This window comes from Diabrotica virgifera, chromosome 8 (assembly GCF_917563875.1).
Source record: "Diabrotica virgifera virgifera chromosome 8, PGI_DIABVI_V3a".
NCBI lineage: Eukaryota > Metazoa > Arthropoda > Insecta > Coleoptera > Chrysomelidae > Diabrotica > Diabrotica virgifera.
Window position 1 is genome coordinate 149,790,095 of NC_065450.1, and position 20,790 is coordinate 149,810,884.

At 32.9% G+C, this 20,790-nt stretch overlaps 1 protein-coding gene across 1 annotated transcript in view; it reads left to right on the forward strand.

Moving 5' to 3' along the window:
* The window catches only part of LOC114331900 (orexin/Hypocretin receptor type 1-like), a 1,700,655-nt gene extending 1,698,113 nt beyond the window's left edge, over window positions 1–2,542 (forward strand). The window contains exon 10 of the mRNA XM_050658583.1: window positions 397–2,542. Within this exon, the coding sequence (XP_050514540.1) occupies window positions 397–626 (230 nt within the window). The 3' untranslated portion in view covers window positions 627–2,542. The remainder of the gene's footprint in view (window positions 1–396) is intronic.
* The last annotated feature ends 18,248 nt before the right edge of the window (window positions 2,543–20,790 follow it).

The following is a 20,790-nucleotide window of genomic DNA, read 5'->3' on the forward strand; positions in this document are numbered from 1 at the left end:
AACATTTACAATTATTGCGTACCTGTCGCTTTTAAAAAACTATTTAAAAAGTCATTACAAATATAAACTTGCTTTTTTCTCTGCCATCACAACAATAAAACTAATATACACAACATTTGTTTATCCATAATCTCCATATTGAACAATTATTGACAGATGATTTTAACACCCAATCAGATCCCGTATAACGTTTGAGCGACTAATACCATACTGTCGGTGTGCGCATGCGCCAAGGAATGTAAAAATTCACCCTCGTGCCTAAAGAAGTATAACTTCAAAAAAAATATTATAAATATGTTAGATAAAATGATTAACATATAGAAAACCCTTTTAATGTATTTAATAAATTATATAAAATTTCACAACCATCTTTTCGTTAACTTCTCTTTGTTGCAGGCAAATTCCGCAAAGAATTTCGAAGAGCTTTCGACACTTGTTTTCAAAGAGAAGGTGACAGGCACTATTATCAATCAGGAGGAACATTCTACAACAAAGACTCTGGCTTTGCATCCAGGACACAATCAAGAAACGAGTGTGAGATCCACAGACTAAACACTTTCAGGGAACACGACATTAAGCTTATCAGGAAAGGTACTAGGACTAGTGTGCTGCAAGTCGACATCTGAAAAGTGAGGTTTCAGTGCGAAAGTGATTTATGTGAAAGTGAAGGTACGATCTTGAACAATTAAGGTAACGTACAATCTTAAGCCACAGTCTGAACTGAATATACAGGATGTAGACAGACAATTTATTACTGATACGATAACCTTCTAAAATAGACATAATTAAATTGAAAAATAAGTGGTTCTCATATGGTAGGGTTGCCAAGCGGGGATTTTGCGCGTTACTCGAGGGCGTCAAAAAATCACATGCGGATAAACCTTGTACCTTGTAAGTGTTACCTTACCATATATTTATGGACTCTAAATACAGGGCTTGCGTTGGGGCAGTCCGTAAAAAATCTATCCTTATAGTCCAAAAAGACACTGCGCATCCTCCAGGAAAATATTCCGATTCGGATTTTTTGCACAATCTTACTCAAAATGGACCAATGGCTTTTAACAAATTTGCATGTTGCCAGGACCAAAAGTAAGTCAAAAATTTTTTAAACGTTTTTTTTTTGTTTTTTTTCCTAAAATTATTATTTTTGCATGGAACAAAGATTTTTTTAGGTTTTTTGGATCATTCCAAATAGAAAAAGTCTTTGGTAACTTTTCTCTAAAGTTGATAGTTTTTGACATAATTTAACCAATTAAAAATTGAAAAATTGCTAAATCGGCCATTTTTAACCCTAAAAAATTATGTAAAAATCTAAAAAATTTGAATGTTGCCAAGGTAGGTAGAGATGCCGAAGAGTTTTTTGCAATACAATATTCAAAACTCCTTTGTTTTTTAATTGCTAATCAAGCGTGTGCGACACTATTTTCCACCGTTGCATGTATATACAGTATGGTGCAAATGAAAGGAATAAATTCGTTATTTCGTAAACCGGTGACTCTAAGGAAAAATCCCGAAATATGTAGGTCGATTTTTATTTTTAAGTTGGGATATTTTGGCGTATATGGTATACTAGTGGCCTATATCTGGGCGTGATGACGTAATCGATGATTTTTTAAATAAGAATAGGGGTCGCGTGCTAGCTCATTTGAAAGGTTCTTTAATTCTCTATTCAGTAATATAAACATTTACATAACTATTTATACAGGGTGTCCAAAAAAAAGTTTTTAATTAAATTATTTGAAAAAAAAAGAAGAATATTATGTACTTTATTTAATTAAAAAAACCATTTACTTTTTACCGTTACCAGAAAACTAAAAATTGTTTATTTCACAAACAAACATTGCTTTTCGATTAAATTCAATGTTCAAACCAGCTCCCGCCAGCCACCTGCCTCTTGGAAGTTTGAACATTTAATTTAAGCGAAAAGCAATGTTTATTTGTGAAATAAACTTTGTTTTCTGATTTTTGAAAGCAGTAAAATGTATTTTGATTTAAATAAATTACATACATTCTTCTTTTTTTGTCAAAAAATTTAATGAAATAAAAATTTCTTGGACACACTGTATAAATAATTATGTAAATGTTTATATTATTGAATAGAGAATTGAAGAACATTTCAAATGAGCTAGAACACGACCCCTATTCTCATTTTAAAAAATCATCGATTACGTCATCACGCCCAGATGGATGACGTCACGAGTATACCATATATACGACAATATCATAATTTAAAAATAAAAATCGACCTGTTTCGGGATTTTTCCTTAAAGTCGCCGGTTTACGAAATAACGAATTTATTCCTTTCATTTGCACCATACTGTATACACAATTATAAAACAAAGGAGTTTTGAATATTGTGTTGCAAAAAACTCTTCGGGATTTCATCAATCGATGTTTAAAGAATATCAACCTACCTCGGCAACATTCAAATTTTCAGTTTTTCACATAGTTTTTGAGGGTTAAAAATGGCAAATTTCGCAATTTTTCAATTTTTAATCGCTTATATATCAAGAGCTATTAACTTTAGAGAAAAGTCACTAAAGACCTTTTCTGTTTAGAATGATCCAAAAAACCTAAAAAACTTTGTTCCATGCAAAAAAAATAACTTTAGAATAACTAATAGAAAAAAAAACAAAAAAGAACGTTTAAAAAATTTTTGACCCACCTTTGGTCCTGGCAACATGCAATTTTGATAAAAGGGGTCCTTTTTGAGTAAGATTGTGCAAAAAATCCGAATCGGAATATTTTTCCTAGCGGATGCGCAGCGGCTTTCTGGACTATTAGAAAATACCTATTTGATCACACTAAATTTTCTTTGGATATTTAGTCCGTTCTTTAACGGTAAAATATTCCAAAACCTCTAAATTTTAAAGAACCGCTTGGATTGACATGAAATTTGGCTTACACATAGCTAACAAGTCAAAGAAAAAAAGTGATATTGTGCCTATATGTGCTTTTGCCCTGGGGGTGGTTTTCACCCCCTCTTGAGGGTGAAAAAATTTTTGTCCAAAGAAAGTCAGGAAATCGATAAACTGGCTAATTTTATGTAACTTTTGCTTTATAGAGTTTTTTCACTAAGTCAATACTTTTCGAGTTATTTGGCAGTGAATATGTTCATTTTTTTAACAAAATAACCACGCTTTTAGACGGTTTTTCGCAAATAACTCAAATAGTAAGTATTTTGTCGAAAAAGCATTCTCAGCAAAAATATAGCCTGTAAAAAATTTAAAAAACTGGTGTATATATCACGTCTCTACAGCTAGTAGAAGCAGAGTTATAGCTAATGAAAAATAGGTTCATATTCGTCAAATTCCAAATGGAATACTTTAACGTGAAATAATCAAAAACGAAGCACATTTCGGGGAAAACTCATTACAACTTATTTAAAGTGTTTAAAAAAAGCTTTATTTTTGTTTTATAAAAAAAAATTTAGCATCAAAATTAAACAAGTTAAGCTCAAAATAATGTTAGTCCCTTTTGGTTTTGGTAAAAAATCGAGAAAATCACCCCCTAATTAGTATCTTAAATGAACTTAATCGTTACGACTTCACAAGTTTCTTGACTCGTGTATATATTGTTTATATGATCTGTAAGTTTCATTGGTTCAAAGTCCTTATTATTGAAAGGGCTGTAGTTAAAAGGGGTCGAACGAGTCACTGATCACGAATGTATGCTTTAGAAACACCAAATCTCAATCAATTTTTGTCTAACAGAAAAACAAAAAAATACATGATATTCAAAAAAGCAAATGTGACTTTTTTTGTTTTTCGAGATTTTTTGGTATCTCTAACAGTTTTTTAAGTTATTTTGAAAAAAAGGATATTTTTCAAAATATAAATTTTTAAAAATTTTACTTTGCAACCAAATTTTTTCAAAAATAAGCACTTTAAATCGATGAAACTTACAGATAATATAAACACAACATAAGTAAAATAATTTGTGGAGCGGTAACGATTAATTTCATTTAAGTTGCTAATTAGGGGGTGGTCTTCCCGATTTTTTTTTTGCAAAAACAAGAGGGACCAACTTTATTTTGAGCGTAACTTGCCTAAAATTTAAAGCTAGAAACTTTTTGTAAAAACAGAAATAAAGCTTTTTTTAAGCACTTTAAAAAGTTAAAATGGGTTTTTCCCAAAAAGTGCTTAATTTTTTGGATATTTTACATCGAAATATTCTACTTGAAATTTGGTGAATATGAATCTATTTTTCATTGGCTATAACTCTGGTTCTACGATATCCAGAGACCTAACGCGTACACCATTTTTTTTTACTTTCTTATAGGCTATATTTTTGCTAAGAACGTTTTTTTTGACAAAATACTTACTTTGTGAGTTATTTGCGAAAAACCGTCTAAAAATGCGGTTATTTTGTTGAAAAATGAACATATTCACTCGCAAATAACTGGAAAAGTGTTGAGTTGGCGAAAAAGCTCTATAGAACAAAAGTTACTTAAAATTAGTCAGTTTACCCATTTCCGGACTTATTTTGGACATATATTTTTTCACCCACAAGAGTGGGTGAAAGTCACCCCCAGGGCAAAAGCACACATCGGCACAATATCACTTTTTTTCTTTGACATGTAAGCTATACGTATGCCAAATTTCATGTCAATCCAAGCGGTTCTTTAAAATTTAGAGCAAAAACCGTGAAGAATGGACTAATTAGCTGATTGTGATGAACAAACTAAGTAAATACTAAAATTTTAGTTTCGTGTTTAATTAATAAAGATGAACCATATCTTAAATTACTTACTTATTTATCCTCTTCACTCCCATTTCACTTCATTGATGAAGGATTGAATCTTTCCAGTGTCGTGTTTTATTATTCTCCAAGTTTGTGATCCGTATAATAGTACTGCCTTTATATTACTATCGAAGATTTTTACTTTGGTGCCCAGATTTACCTTATTAGATTTCCATATATTATTTAACATATAGTGATGAGCGCGCTAATAACCGGCAAAATAGCGCAAAAGATGGAAAACATATCAAGTTGTGAGATAAAAAGAAATGAAACTAGTAGGGTTGGGATATTTAGCGATAAAAACGTATAAAATTACATTAAATTGATTGTTTCCCACCTGTAGACGTAACGGGCGAGTTTAGCAACTAACACTGTCACAGTGACAGTTTTAGTTGACATATTCCCCTGAAACGTCTAAAGGTGGGAGACAATCAATATGAATATAATGTAAATTAATTCGTTTTATCGCTAAATTTCCCAACTCTACTAGCTTCATCTCTTTATATGTCACAACTTAATATGGTATCCATCTTTTGAGTTATTTTGCCGGTTACTAATGCGCTCATCACTGTATAGTAGGCTGTCTCTGCTTTGAATTCGTGTTTGAATATCCTCCTCTGCTCTTCCTGTCGTGTTCAGTATGCTTCCTAGGTAACTAACCCTTTCCACTGATTTCAGCTCTTGGTTTTCTATTTGTATGCCCATTTCTCTCGGTGTGTTAATCTTCATTAATTCTGTTTTATTTATGTTTATCTCCATACCCATTTTTTTACCTTCTTTGGCTAATTTTCCACTTTTTTCTGCATGCTCAGTCTCTTTGCTGAAAGTAGGTATACATCATCTGCGTATTCTGCCTAGGCCAAACTAGTTTATCCTGATATTAATACGGACATTGTAGGACCCACTACTAGTACGGCCTAGTATAAACATAATAGTGTACTTGCAAAGTCAAAAAAATAGATAAATTAAATAAAATATTCTGTAATTGGAAAATAATCATTTTTATTTAAACGATAATGATTCCTCGTTAAAACTAATGAACAATTAATACAAACAATCATATTATAAAAAATAATCAGTGTTTTTATAAAAGCAATAATTATACCTCAATGATAAAAAATATTGTTTACTTTTCCATGGAGTGTTTTGGTGACACTTATAATTGCGGAGTATCATTGCCTTTTTGCATCTGTTTGTGCAACAGTTCTTGTTCCAGCTGCATTTGACAAAACCTTGTCCGATCCAACTGAATCTTTCGTAGAAGCAATAATTAGCGGTATTTTAGAGTTAATTTATTTATCTGACACAAATATACACAAATACACAATTCACCATCCCATCCTACACAACACAAATTAGCAGTCTACCATGGCATGATATATAGACTGACAGAAATTCCCATGTCAAAAAATAACTTAGAAATAGAACTGAACATCATTAAACAAATAGCATTAAACAATGGCTATAACGAACAGACAATTGATAAAATTTTAAACCAAAAACTCCATAAGAAAGCCCTGAAATTAGTCTATCCACCACCACAGAAAGAACCCAGTACCTTCTGACCTATCACATATACTGACAAGATAACAACAAAAATAGACAGATACATAAAAAAGAAAGGAATAACACCAGCTTTCAGAACTAACAACAACTTTAGCAAATATAATAAGTACAATAAGAGCCGAAAGAGAAAACAACTACAGAGTGGTGTCTACAAACTAACTTGTGGTGACTGTCCGAAAACTTACATCGGTCAAACTGGCAGAACCTTTGACAGACGGACAGCAGAACACAAAAGGGCTTTCAACAATAGAAAAATAGACACTTCTACATACGCACTTCACCTTCTAGGTCATAATCATTCTTTTAATGAAGAGTTTCAAATTTTGCATATTCAAAATAAAGGCCTTAAGCTATCTTTATTAGAATATATGGAAATTAATAAATTAAAAAATACAGATAAAATTCTGAATGACCAACTCGAGACAAACAGCTCCCCACTCCTCAACCTCTTCCGTTAAAGACTTTAAAACTCAAACACATAGTAAACGTAATCACTTAAGAAAGGCACTCTGCCGAAACCGCTGTAGTCACATAGTTATAATAAATTTTGTGGAAGTATAGAAAACAAACATTTTCAGTGTTTTATTGTTAGATATAATTTTATTATTTTTTTATTTGTTTATCAAAATCAGCTTAAATCCAAACAAAATTAATATTATTGAATAGGTATGTTCAAACGAAATATTACTTGACAGAAGGTCCCATTTAAAATTATCGGTCACAGGGGCTGTTTAACGTCATCTATCAGTATTACATCACCTGTTATGACTTATGACTAGTTGGGAAGCCTACGTCCGTTTCTTTTCTTCCTCCAAATTTCACAATTATTTTAAGTGTACCCGTTCAAAAGAGTGGAGGAGGGGATTTTTGGCTAGTACTGTATATTATACTGATTGTAGAATTTATATAAATTGTATAAATATATTTGGCGTGTAAAGGTAAGTTTGAAAATTAACAGTGTGGTTCATACTGTGGCTCATTATTTACGATTTACTGAAAACGGATATTTAAATATATACTTAAAACTTTATCATATATAAAAAAAATATTGTTTAAAATAGATGTTTTGTGCATACTCGTATACCTTGTAAGCTTGGCACAAAGGTAATGTGACGTGTGACATAGTATTATGTAAGAAATTCCAAATATTTTTAAAATTTTACGGGTTTACATGGACAACTTTACCTGCTTTAATACATTCTTCAAAGCCTTTGGCCTGTATCTACGACAATCCATAAAGCTAGTTTTTACAGCATTTAAGACGTAATTATTAAACAAATCAACCATTGGTAGTAATTGTTTCACTGTTGTAGGTATAAAAGTTTTAGGTGTATAAAGTAGACACTATAATATAGAATAAATAATATTATGTTTATGCTGGATTAAGCCACAATAATTGATTGTAGTGATTATTTCATTCATAGGAGATTCTGACCAATAGAAAGCTACATAAATCTTAATTAAATCGATTATTTTTTAATGATTAACTTCCAATCGTATAGTAAGATATTTGATCACGTGTTTAATTCTGTCCAATCAGATTAAAATTATACTGAGAATTATCTACTGTAGAAAATTACCGATAGAATTTTTTTAACCCACCATTACACGCGCTATGAGGGAATACCTCACCATATTTGTTTATAAACAATAAAATCGTCTTAACTAATACCATACCCTTGAGCACCCAGGAATGCCTTTAGCATCGTTCATGAGAGGGTATGAAAAAGTTATAGAATATTTCAGGCGGTCAGTGTGCTCTGTGATACTTGAAAGAAGTGACATCCCTCTTAGTCCTGTCGCCAGGGGGGGTACAACGGCCTCCTGTATTCAGATGGACTTACCCAAGTTTTTTTTATGTATTTTGACCAGTAGAACACGAATTTTTTGGGTAACAGTTGATCCGGATATCGATAAGATTGTTATAAACAAAGAAGTTGAGGAATTATATAACAGCGATTTCTCGCAAAACAAAACATGTTTTTGTATTTTTTGGGCCATTCTAACCAAAAAGTGTTCCTACAAATTTTTTCGTAGGATGCATAGTTTTCGAGATAAGCGCGGTGGAACTTTCAAAAAATCGAAAAATTGCAATTTTTGTACCCGAATAACTTTTGATTAAAAAATAAAATAGCAATTCTGTTTACCGCATTTGAAAGTTCAAGTCAAAGTATATCGGTTTTAGTTATTTGCGTTGCTAAAAATTTATTATTTTATTGTTAAACAAAAGTATAAACACCTAGTGCTGGAGTGATGTTTTCAATGATTTCTCATTTGAATTCGAACGAGTAGGTAGAGTAGGTACAAGTGCAAGCGAGGCTATTTCTACGTAGCATGCATGTAAACGCATGTATTACGCACGGGAAACACTATGTGTTTATAGCTTTTTTTAGCAATAAACACATAAATTTTTAGCAATGTATATATTCGAAACCGATAGAATTTGACTTGAACTTTCAAATGCGGTAAGCAGAATTGCTATTTTATTTTTTAATCAAAAGTTATTCGGGTTCAAAAATTGCAATTTTTCGATTTTTTGAAAGTTCAACCGCGTTTATCTCGAAAACTATGCATCCTACGAAAAAATTTGTAGGAACATTTTTTGGTTAGAATGGCCCAAAAAATACAAAAACATGTTTTGTTTCGCGAGAAATCGCTGTTATGTAATTCCTCAACTTCTTTGTTTATAACAATCTTATCGACATCCGGATCAACTGTTACCCAAAAAATTCGTGTTCTACGGGCCAAAATACATAATAAAAACTTGGGTATGTCCATCTGAATATAGGAGGCCGTTGTACCCCCCCTGGCGACAGGACTATCTCCAAGTGAGAGAATTCCTCACTGCGCGTGCAATCACGGTGAAATCACGTTTCTGTTATCTCAAAGAAACTTTTAGGTTTTTGTTTAATATTTGGGTAGGTTTAATTAAAATATTATTGTTTAAGGTTAGGTAAGGAACAGTGCCGTACCGAGGGGGGTGGGTTTGGGGGGTTAAAATCCCTCACAGAGCGTATAGAAATATATATAAAAGAAAATAGGAAAATGTAACTTGTCTTTCACAAATAATACAGAAAACTTTCGGTACCCAACCCCCCCTCCAGAGGAAAATTCTAGGGGGGCCACTGGTTAAGGACCCATTTTTAAATTTACCTATTCTAATTGAGAAATAAGCCACAATTTAACTTTAAAAGTTGATTTTATTGACGTTTCGAAATCCACCTCGGATGTCGTTATCAAAATACAAAATATTCTAGTTAATCACATAAATGCCACAAAGAAATAGCTTCACAACAGTTGTTAATTTTAATTGGTATTTTTCGTAAAATGAATTCGCGTAAAGAACGCCAATTACTTCAGTAGCTTCCTGAAATTGAAAATAAGGAAAACTTGCTTTGATCTATATTATTTTTATTTTTTTTTTGTTAAATTAATAAAAAAAAATGGTTTTCGAGACCTTCTATAATATGTGAGTACAACCCATTTTACAGTTATACATGTTGACATTCATTCTTCCTCGAAATAAGTCGAATTGATATAAGTGAGGGCGACGCTCATACGCGTGCAACCACGTCACAATAGAAGACGCGTGTAACGGAGGGTTAAGTAGATTGTTTCTGTAATGGCAACCAGTTTCCTAGTTTTGACAACTGTCACATTTAAGAAAATATCCATAATATACGTATTAAAAAATAATCTTACGAATATCACACGACAGTAAGAATAAATAAGAAAATAATGCTTCATTTTTACTCAAATTTGTTGTCATTTTGCAATAGCCACTCGAGCCCTGCGGGCTCTCGTGTCTATTGCAGACAACAAATTTTCGAAAAACTGTCGCATTATTTTCAATTTATTCTCACTCTCTTGTGATATTATACCCGATAATTTTTGATAATTTCCCGTCGTCAAGTATATTACGTCAGATGCCCTTCGTTGCTACAAAAAAATACATTCAGTGACATTAATGACAATATGTTTTTTAAAAAATTATAAAAGTGATGACTTTCAACCGTCAAATTAATATTTATAACAACTGTGTGTTAAATTGTACTAATTTGTACTTACATAAATAAATTACAATAAAATTTTGGTGTTGAACATTTTTATTCATGAAATAATCGCAACAAATTGCACTCGATCTCTAAAATTAATATAGAATTTTTGCCCTCGTGACACTTTGACATAATTTCACTTGCCTTCGGCTCGTGAAATTAAAATTGTCAAAGTGTCACTCGGGAAAAATTCAAAAATTTTAGAGCTCTTGTGCCATTACTACTGAAAAATTATCTTTTAACAAACGACATGCTTGCCGTTTCGATTTACACTCAGAAATTTTTTTCAAATTTTAAAAATTCTGCCAAAATTTATTAGGCCAATCAAGTTAGGTTTTTACTCGACATAACTGAAAGGACGGAATTTGACAGTTGAAATGTGTAGTATGAGATATTACAAAGACTACCATCTAGGGATTCATCAATTTTTTATTGGAACAGTTTTTAATGAACAATCAAAACGTCAAACTTAGTTTTTTGCACATAACTTAAAAACTTGTTTATTTGGAGATTTGACGTCCACAGGTAACTGTTTTAGAAAAAAAAAGATACATCGAATGAGATACGCTAAATCAAAATCGGCGAATAAATAAAAAAGTTATTGCAAAACGGACGACAAAATCGCTGTTTTTCAATATTGTTAGTAACAATTTTAATAATATAATAAATAATAACTACCAACCATTCACTAGCGATGAGGTCTCAAATATTATCAAAGAGCTTCATAACTGGAAATCTCCTGGACCAAACGGAGTTCAGAACTTCTGGCTTAAGAAGTTTTGGAGTATTCATGAGTGCTTATCAACATTAATTAATCATGTTATTTCTAACCCGCAGGAAATACCATCATTTCTAACTCAGGGAACCACTTTTTTAATACCGAAGGATCAAAATAACACCCAAGATACAGCCAAGTACCGCCCAATTACTTGTCTTTCAACTTTGTATAAATTGGTCACATCCTGTATAACCCGGCGTAACTACCAACACTGTGCTCTAAACAATATCATAGAGCCTCAACAGAAAGGATGCGCTAAGGGTTCTATGGGTTGCAAAGAACAACTGATCATCGACTAAGTCATTTCTAACCAGGCATTTACCAAAAAAAGGAACATCTTTACTGCCTTTATTGACTACAAAAAGGCCTTTGATTCAGTGCCGCATAAATGGCTTATAGATATATTAAGAATATACAAAGTCAATGATAACATAGTGACTTTTTTAAGGCATATAATGACAAGTTGGAAGACTAAAATTCACCTCAAAATACCTGTTGAAAACAATATCGAAACGGAAAATATCGCAATCAACCGGGGCCTGTTTCAAGGAGACTCGCTGAGTCCATTGTGGTTCTGTTTGGCTGTGAATCCTCTATCACAGCTATTAAACTCCACTGACTCAGGTTTTAGCATTAAAAACAACAATACTGTAGTAGCGAAGCTTAATCATCTGTTGTATATGGATGATTTGAAATTAATGGCTTCTACTCGAGACAATCTAGAAGAGATGCTAAAAACAGTAGAAACATTCTCTAATGATATTAAATAATAATAAATAAATAATTTATTCACCTTTTGTTTCATACAAGTATGAAGGTAAGTCAATATAAAATTACATAATAAATATTACATAATAAAGCATAAAAATTTCACAAATAACTTGCACACTTAAAATACAGAAACAAAAAAAAAAACAGAAATTATACAATACTCTCATATCCGCGACTACCCAGATGTCTCTTGGATGAATTCTTCCAAGGAATAAAATGCATTATTCAACAAAAACTCTTTCAGCTCTTTTTGAAATTTTCTTAAGTTATTTTGATTTTTTAAACTTAGCGGTAGTCTATTAAATAGAGAAGGGCCAGTATAGTGAGGGGATTTTTTAAAACCGGCATGGTTACATTTCATCAAACGAATTTTGTCACAGTTCCTCGTAAAGTGTGAATGAAGATCGCTATTTTTCTTAAACAGTTCAACCTTCTGGAAAATAAAAGTTAACAGTTTATATTAGTATGCACTTTGGACTAGACAAGTGCCGCGTTTTAAATATAGACAGAGGAAAGATACAGCCCGGTGGATTCGATATGCAAAATGGCCAGAACATCGAGGCCATGGGTGAAAACGATATATACAAATATCTTGGAGTAAAGCAGGCGCGGAAAATTGACCATAAGCAAATGAAAACTGAGATAACTACTGAGTTTATACGAAGGCTAAAACAGCTGCTTCGTTCACAGCTTAACAGTAAAAATTTGTTTAAGGCACTAAACACCTACGCTTGTTCCGCGCTTAGCTATTCAGTTGGTATTGTTAAGTGGACAAAAACAGATATAGAAAATCTTCAGCGCAAAGTACGAACACACCTCACAAAGGCACAAAAACACCATCCTAAAAGTGCAGTAGAAAGAACGACATTACCACGAAATCTAGGAGGAAGAGGACTTATGGATATAGGTGATCAATTAGATAAACAAATTGCTAATTTAAGATCTTATTTTCAGATGCAAGCTGAGAAATCTATTCTACATCGCGCTATTTGCGCAGTAGATGACACAACACCGATCAAACTGAGAGAACCAGAAATGCACTTAAACCACCTCAGTAAAGACGAAAAAATGGGCACCTGGATGGGTAAACCTCTGGACGGGCGACATCCCAATGAAGTCAGCCAAGACTATGTCGACAATGCAGCGTCGAACTATTGGTTGACATCAGGAACGATGTTCCCAGAAACGGAGGGTTCATTACTGGCCATTCAGGATCAGGTTATACCAACCAGAAATTACCTGAAATATATCATCAAAGACCCTCAGGTTCAAAACGACAGATGCCGATATGGATGAAGAAACCATCCAACACCTTACAGGGGGTTGCCAGGCATTTGCTGCAACTGAATACAAGGAACGGCATGACGCAGTGGGAAAAATCCTTCATCAAGAGATAGCTATCAAGCTCGGACTTCTCCAAACGGACCACCTCCCGTATTATCAATACGTCCCCGAGAGTATGCTTGAGGATGGCAACTACAAGCTATACTGGGACCGTACTGTACTCACAGACCAAACAGTGGCACATAATAGACCAGATCTCGTACTAGTTAATAAATTAACAAGACAAACAACACTAATTGATGTGGCGACACCTAACAACAATAATCTACGTAATAAATTTACTGAAAAGATCGTAAAGTACGGAGAACTGGAAATTCAAATACGAAGGCAATGGAGAATGCAAAGTACCCAGAAGATACCGATTATTATGTCTACTACTGGAGTCATTCCGAAGACCCTCCTCGAAAGCATAAAAAAGCTGGGTCTGAATGAACATCTTTATAAGACCATGCAGAAAACTGCACTACTCGCGACGGCCAGAAGTGTACGAAAATTTTTGGGAGATACACCTGCATTCCAAGTCACCTAGGGCTCGATAACACGGAAAGAGTCCCACCAGAGCTCAATCCTTTTGATACCGTAGGTATATGGGATAAGTCAATTTTCCCCTAACAGGGAGTGTGAGCCGTATGGCTAAATCTGGATAATAAATAATAATTTTGTTGTAAATCGAAACAAGAGCAGTTTTATTTTAGTTAGTTCAGAGAGCGCCAAAAGTGCTCTAACTAACTTCAACTCTTGTTAGAGTTTCTTCAGAGAGCACATATTTGATTGTCTCTGAACAACTAAAACCATGGCAGTCAGCCTCGATCCACAAACGAAAGATTATCATAATATGGATGCCGTGGCGGCATCCGCTAAAGACTAACGAAAGTTTTACTTTTAATATAAACAATACCAAAAATAAAACTTTATCAGAACTAATCTTCTGGTTACACCATTCATGGCTTCTAAAATTTGTAAGCCAATCGCTCCGGCGATTTGTTGCCCCACCAATTTCTTTAACGAAAGTGTTAGATTTTTTCAATTTTTTAACGAATCTGTTAGATTTTTAATTTGATCTGTCTAATAGTTTTTTCGAATAATCCTTCGAGTTTGATTTTTTTTATTTTTTGTCTTTTAGTTGATTTTTTTATAATATTTTTGATGTTAGTGACTCGTAACTACAGAAAAGCGTTTTTGAAAAATTATTTTCAAATTTTTTTTTACTTTTTAGTCTTACACTTTTCAAACATTAAAATATATCGTCATGATACGACACATTTTTTGGATTTATTTCAACATTTGATACATACATTGTACATTTTCTGTACTTCCTTCATACATTTCTTAAATCAAAATCATTATTTACACCTATTACAGTCTTCGCAGTTTTTTCATCTCTTCTAATGCTTTACTATTTCACGGTATAGACCCTGCTAATTTCTCACGAATTACGAATTCTATTGTTAATAATAATTGTAGCACGAAACGTCTCTACCGGTGGTTTTTCTAAGACTACGCTAAAAAGACGAATTTTTTGAATTCGAAATTTGGTTGAAGTTTTGTTTCGTATCGTATTGAAATTTGACACGAATAAGCGCCGATGTTTATATAAACAAAGATATAAGCGTTTAAAATCGTCGCCGCTTAGGATGTTTATAAACATGATGTACAAACATGAAAAGTAGTCGGAATCGGCAAAAAATTTGAAAATTTTTTTATTTATGAAACATAACGTAAACAATTAACGTAAAAAGTGAAATTATGTATAGTTCATATAATTAGCTAGAATCTGTAAAAGTTTCAAGTTTCTACATTGTAAAAACAAGAGAATTTAAGCGTTTTTCATTAAAATCGTTTTTTTTAAACCATTAATAAACATAAAAAAATTATTGAGGCTATTCGGGTATTGTTCCCGCGAATACATATGTCTATAAATTTTCATTCATTTGCGTTGAAGAAAAGGCAGTCAAATTAACGTCTAAATATTTGACCCAAACAATTGAACTAAAGAAAAGCGTTTAAAAACAGCGATTTTGTCATCCGTTTTGCAATAACTTTTTGTTTATTAACCGATTTTCATCTAGCGTATCTCATTCGACGTATTTATTTTTGAAAAAGTTACCTGTGGACGTCAAATCTCTAAATAAACAAGTTTTTAAGTTATGAGCAAAAAACTTAGTTTGCCGTTTTGATTGTTAATTTAACCTATTAACTGCCGGCAATGCAACTCTCGCGTTCTTCATATAATTCATCTCATGGGTCTAATATTTCGCTGACTATGGAGAATAACCTCTTATTGTAAGTGGCAGTAAAAAGGTTAAAAAAATTTCCACTAAAAAATGTATTAATCCCTAGATGGTAGTATTTTTGTTATATGTCATACTACACATTTCAACTGTCAAACCCCTTGTCTTTTCAGTTATGTCGAAAAAAGGCTTATTTCTTACCAACTTGATTGATCTATATAACCAACAAATTTTTGTTGCTAGTTTACGTAGTTTTCAAAATTGATGGTTGGCCAACCATCCAGTTGCCACACCAAAACAGTTTCAGTATAATATAGTTTGTCACACCTCATGTTGCTATCTTCATTACCATAATTTATACAATGTGCATAGATGTTTTTTTCTTATACTCTTTTCGATTTATGTAATATTAGCATAGCTATCTTCACTAGTTATAAAATTATAATTCTATGTTATCACTATTGGAAAAAATTAAATTACAGTATCAATTCTTGGAAAAAACTAACGAAATCGCCATTTTTAATGTTTACTGTACGTGCCACAAACTGTGTGTTAAACTCGCAAACAAATAATAGAAATATTCCTCAATTATGTCCATAACTGTGTTTAGTTGATTCGCTAATCTGAGACACAACTCTCTACACTACAATCACAACAAAAATGCACTATATAGAAATAAACAAACCGGACCAGGACACGTCAAATGTTCGAGGAGCACTCCCAAATCATGATTTGAGAGTGCTCCTCGTTCTTATTTATTTCTAGTGCACCTTTATTGTAGTTGTAGTGTAGACAGTTGTGTCTCAGATTAGCGGATCGACTATACATACATTTTGAGACCCGTGTTGAGCTGCCCCCCCCCCCACTTGCAAAAATTAAAAAAACAAATAGCCCTGATTTATGAGCTATTTATGAGCTCTCATATTCCGCAAACTAAAAATTCTGAGCTCGTTCCACTGAGCAGGAATTTAATACCCTAGTGGGGGGAGGGCTGAGTCAGTCCCCTCCCCCCACTACTTAAAAATAGGAATATTGAATCGGTTTTTGCGGCAGAATTACGAGCTATTTATGAGCTCTTGAAATTATATAGTTTCGATTTTTGAGCTCATCCCCTTCACCCCCAAACAACCCTTTAATTGATTTAACTTAAGAGAAAGATGCGGAGAAAACTTAAAATATATCGTATTGCGGATATAATTCCTATAGCTTATATACTCTAAGAATAAACTATTAAATCAAGGGCATTTCGATTATTGAGCTACAACTCTTTCGCAAGAAAACCACCCTATCTTCCCGGCTTAAGAGAAAGTTGTACTTAAAATGCGTTAAACTAATTATTTGGCGACTACATATCATTTAATAATTTATAAGCTTCCAAATTACGCGCATTTAGATCAGTAAATTGCAATTTATTTTGTATAGTGCAGTCACTGAAGGTAAAAATCAACGATTACCTTCAAGTTCGGTGAACCTTCATCGATTTTCACGAAAATTGGTCAGTGGTTAGAGGATACGTCAAGAAACAAAGGTGACATGGTACCACCTTGCGCCTTTACCCTGAGGGTGGATACCGCCCCTTCTCGGGGGTGAAAATTATTTTATAAAAAATAACCGCACAAATCAATAAAAGAACAAATTAAAAGCAAAATTTATTATATAAAGTTAATAAAATAAGTCAATACTTTTTAAGTTATTAAAGATAAAAGATTTTAATTATTTGTGAAAAAAATGCATGTTTTGAAGAGGTTTTTTGTAAATCACTGAAAAACTGTAAGTTTTTACAAAAAAAATAATAGTAGTTTAATTCGTATAGCTTATATTCTAAGAATAAACTCTTAAATCACGCACCTTTCGATTATATAGCTACAGCCCCTTCGCAAGAAAACGACCCCATTTCCCGGCTTAAGAAAGAGTTGTTCTTAAAATAATTTAAATTGATTATTTGGCGACTACATATCGTTTAATAATTTATTAGCTTGCAAAATATACGCATCTCAATTATTGAATTGCCATTTTCTTTCTATAGTGCAGTCACTGAAGGTAAAAATCAACTATTACCTTCGATTTCGGTAAATCTCCATTTATTTTCACGAATTGACAATAACAACTTGGGGTTTTAGCCTGGGGTATATATCACCCCTTCTCGGGAGTGAAAATTACTTTATTAAAAATAACCCCACAAATCGAGAGAGGGACAAATTGTAAGCAAAATTTGTTAGATAATGTGATTAAAATAAATCAATACTTTTTGAGTTATTAAAGATCAAATATTTTAATTTTTGGAAAGAAAATGCATGCTTTAGAGCGATTTTTCATAAATGACTCAAAAACTGTAAGTTTTTACAAAAAAGTTTTCATCACTAAAATTAAAGCTAATAAAAAATATAATAAATTGCTTACTTGAAAAACCTTTAATGTTAATTTAAAGTAAGTTATTGGTAATTAAATGTATATTTTTTTCCGCGACTGTTCAAATCTAAGGGTTCAAGCTTAAATAACGGGAAAAAGATGCATTTTATAACACTTAGGTACTAAATACTTGTCAAAGTACTTAGAAATACCCATCAAAAATAAGATCCAGAAAAAGTTGATAGTATCAAAATCCGCTCACCAATTTTCGTGAAAATGAATGGAGATTTACCGAAATCGAAGGTCATAGTTGATTTTTACCTTCAGTGACTGCACTATAGAAAGAAAATGGTAATTCGTTAATTGAGATGCGTATATTTTGCGAGCTCATAAATTATTAAACAATATATAGTCGATAAATAATTAATTTAAATTATTTTAAGTACAACCCTCTCTTAAGCCGGGAATATGGGATGGTTTTCTTGCGAAGGGGTTGTAGTTCAATAATCGAAAGGCGCGTGATTTTAGAGTTTATTCTTAGAATATAAGCTATACGAATTAAACTACTATTAACTTTTTTGTAAAAACTTACAGTTTTTCAGTGATTTACAAAAAACCTCTTCAAAACATGCATTTTTTTCACAAATAATTAAAATCTTTGATCTTTAATAACTTAAAAAGTATTGACTTATTTTATTAACTTTATATAATAAATTTTGCTTTTAATTTGTTCTTTTATTAATTTGTGCAGTTATTTTTTATAAAATAATTTTCACCCCCGAGAAGGGGCGGTATCCACCCTCAGGATAAAGGCGCAAGGTGGTACCATGTCACCTTTGTTTCTTGACGTATCCTCTAACCACTGACCAATTTTCGTGAAAATCGATGAAGGTTCACCGAAATTGAAGGTAATCGTTGATTTTTACTTTCAGTGACTGCACTATACAAAATAAATTGCAATTTACTGATCTAAATGCGCGTAATTTGGAAGCTTATAAATTATTAAATGATATGTAGTCGCCAAATAATTAGTTTAACGCATTTTAAGTACAACTTTCTCTTAAGCCGGGAAGATAGGGTGGTTTTCTTGCGAAGGGGTTGTAGCTCAATAATCGAAATGCCCTTGATTTAATAGTTTATTCTTAAAGTATATAAGCTATAGGAATTATATCCGCAATACGATATATTTTAAGTTTTCTCAGCATCTTTCTCTTAAGTTAAATCAATTAAAGGGTTGTTTGGGGGTGAAGGAGATGAGCTCAAAAATCGAAACTATATAATTTCAAGAGCTCATAAATAGCTCGTAATTCTGCAGCAAAAACCGATTCAATATTCCTATTTTTAAGTAGTGGGGGTAGCTGATTCAGCCCCCCCCCCCCCCCCCCACTAGGGTATTAAATTCCTGCTCAGTGGAACGAGCTCAAAATTTTTAGTTTGCGGAATATGAGAGCTCATAAATAGCTCATAAATCAGGGCTATTTGTTTTTTAATTTTTGCAAGTGGGGGGGGGGGGGCAGCTCAACACGGGTCATTTTGAGGCGCATAATTTTATGAACCTATCGGTCTCATCTCATTACATACCTTTTTGCCAGACTTTTCCTTTACTTGTCTTTATAAAATACTATTTTTGTTTATCTTGTTTCATCATCTTTCTTAACATCGTAGCTCTATCTCATAATGAGTCCCTCCCCGGCACTCCTATTTTCCTATGTTCGCAAATAGTATCCGGATCTTTCATTTTTCATCATTTTGCCGAATGACATGATATCTATTATACTTCTCCCACTTATTTCTCGGTTTTTGTTTGTATAAATCATTCTACTTTATAAATAGTATTTTAACCATGTAAATTTTCTTATTTAGTAATGTATATAGTAGGAGTTCATTACGATACAATATTGTGCTAATACTCTAGGGAAATAAGGCAAAAATATACCATGTTCGGGACACTTGACCAGCCAGGTTGAAAATGGGTTTTTTGGGTACCATATACCAAATACATTATAAATACAAAAATGCCCGTCACAGTTCACTGACATTATACCCCTGGGAGATGGCTTAACCAATTTTTATGAAATTATATATGTATATTCGGTAGGTCTGATAATCGGTCGTAATCTCTTTTGCATACCCCTGAGTGATAAGGGGGTCCCCACTAACATTTTGTAATATTAGGTGGGGGTATTTATACATAATGTATTCTGCGAGAGTAGGAGTACAGACAAAATAAAAAATAATGATCAAAATCCATCAACAAGTTCGGGAGATATTAATCGCAACATATTTTTGAAGAAATAATTTCATTTTTTAAGTTCACGGATTTTATAATTCCCCTACACGGCCCAGAGTCGATTTCGTTAGGACTTTATTTTTAAATTAGTGCCGGCGCAAATTGATCCTAAGCGAACACAACCTGGCACCGGCGGGGTGCGTAGAGAGTTCTGCGCATCCTGTATCAGTGAATACAGTGCCAGGTCTACACATGCGAACGTTTGTCATCGAAACACAGTTTTCTGGTGTCGTGGGACGCGTGACTCAATTCTCAGATGTGGTTTTGGTTTAGAGATGGACTTAGAGAAACTAATAGAACTCGTTCGGAATTACCAGTCTGATTTTTGTATGAGAGTTTAATGAAAGGGTAACAAATCAATTGGAAGTTCTGTCCGACAAAATACATGGGACGTTTTCGTAGTATGACGTTCCAAATTTTTAACCTGTTCCACAATTAAAACTTCCCCTGTTTCAGTGTTCCCATACATAAAAGTTTGTCTGACGAGACACCGTTAAGCTATTAACAAATTTTCAGCTTGCTATTAATCAACTTTTTGTTGGTACGCGGGATCCAGGCCTAGAAATACAATGTCACAAATGATGGCGTAATCCCTTTTCTGTAGGTATAAAAATTTTGTAAATATCATTCATTTCTTAAATATACACAACATTATCATTAAAA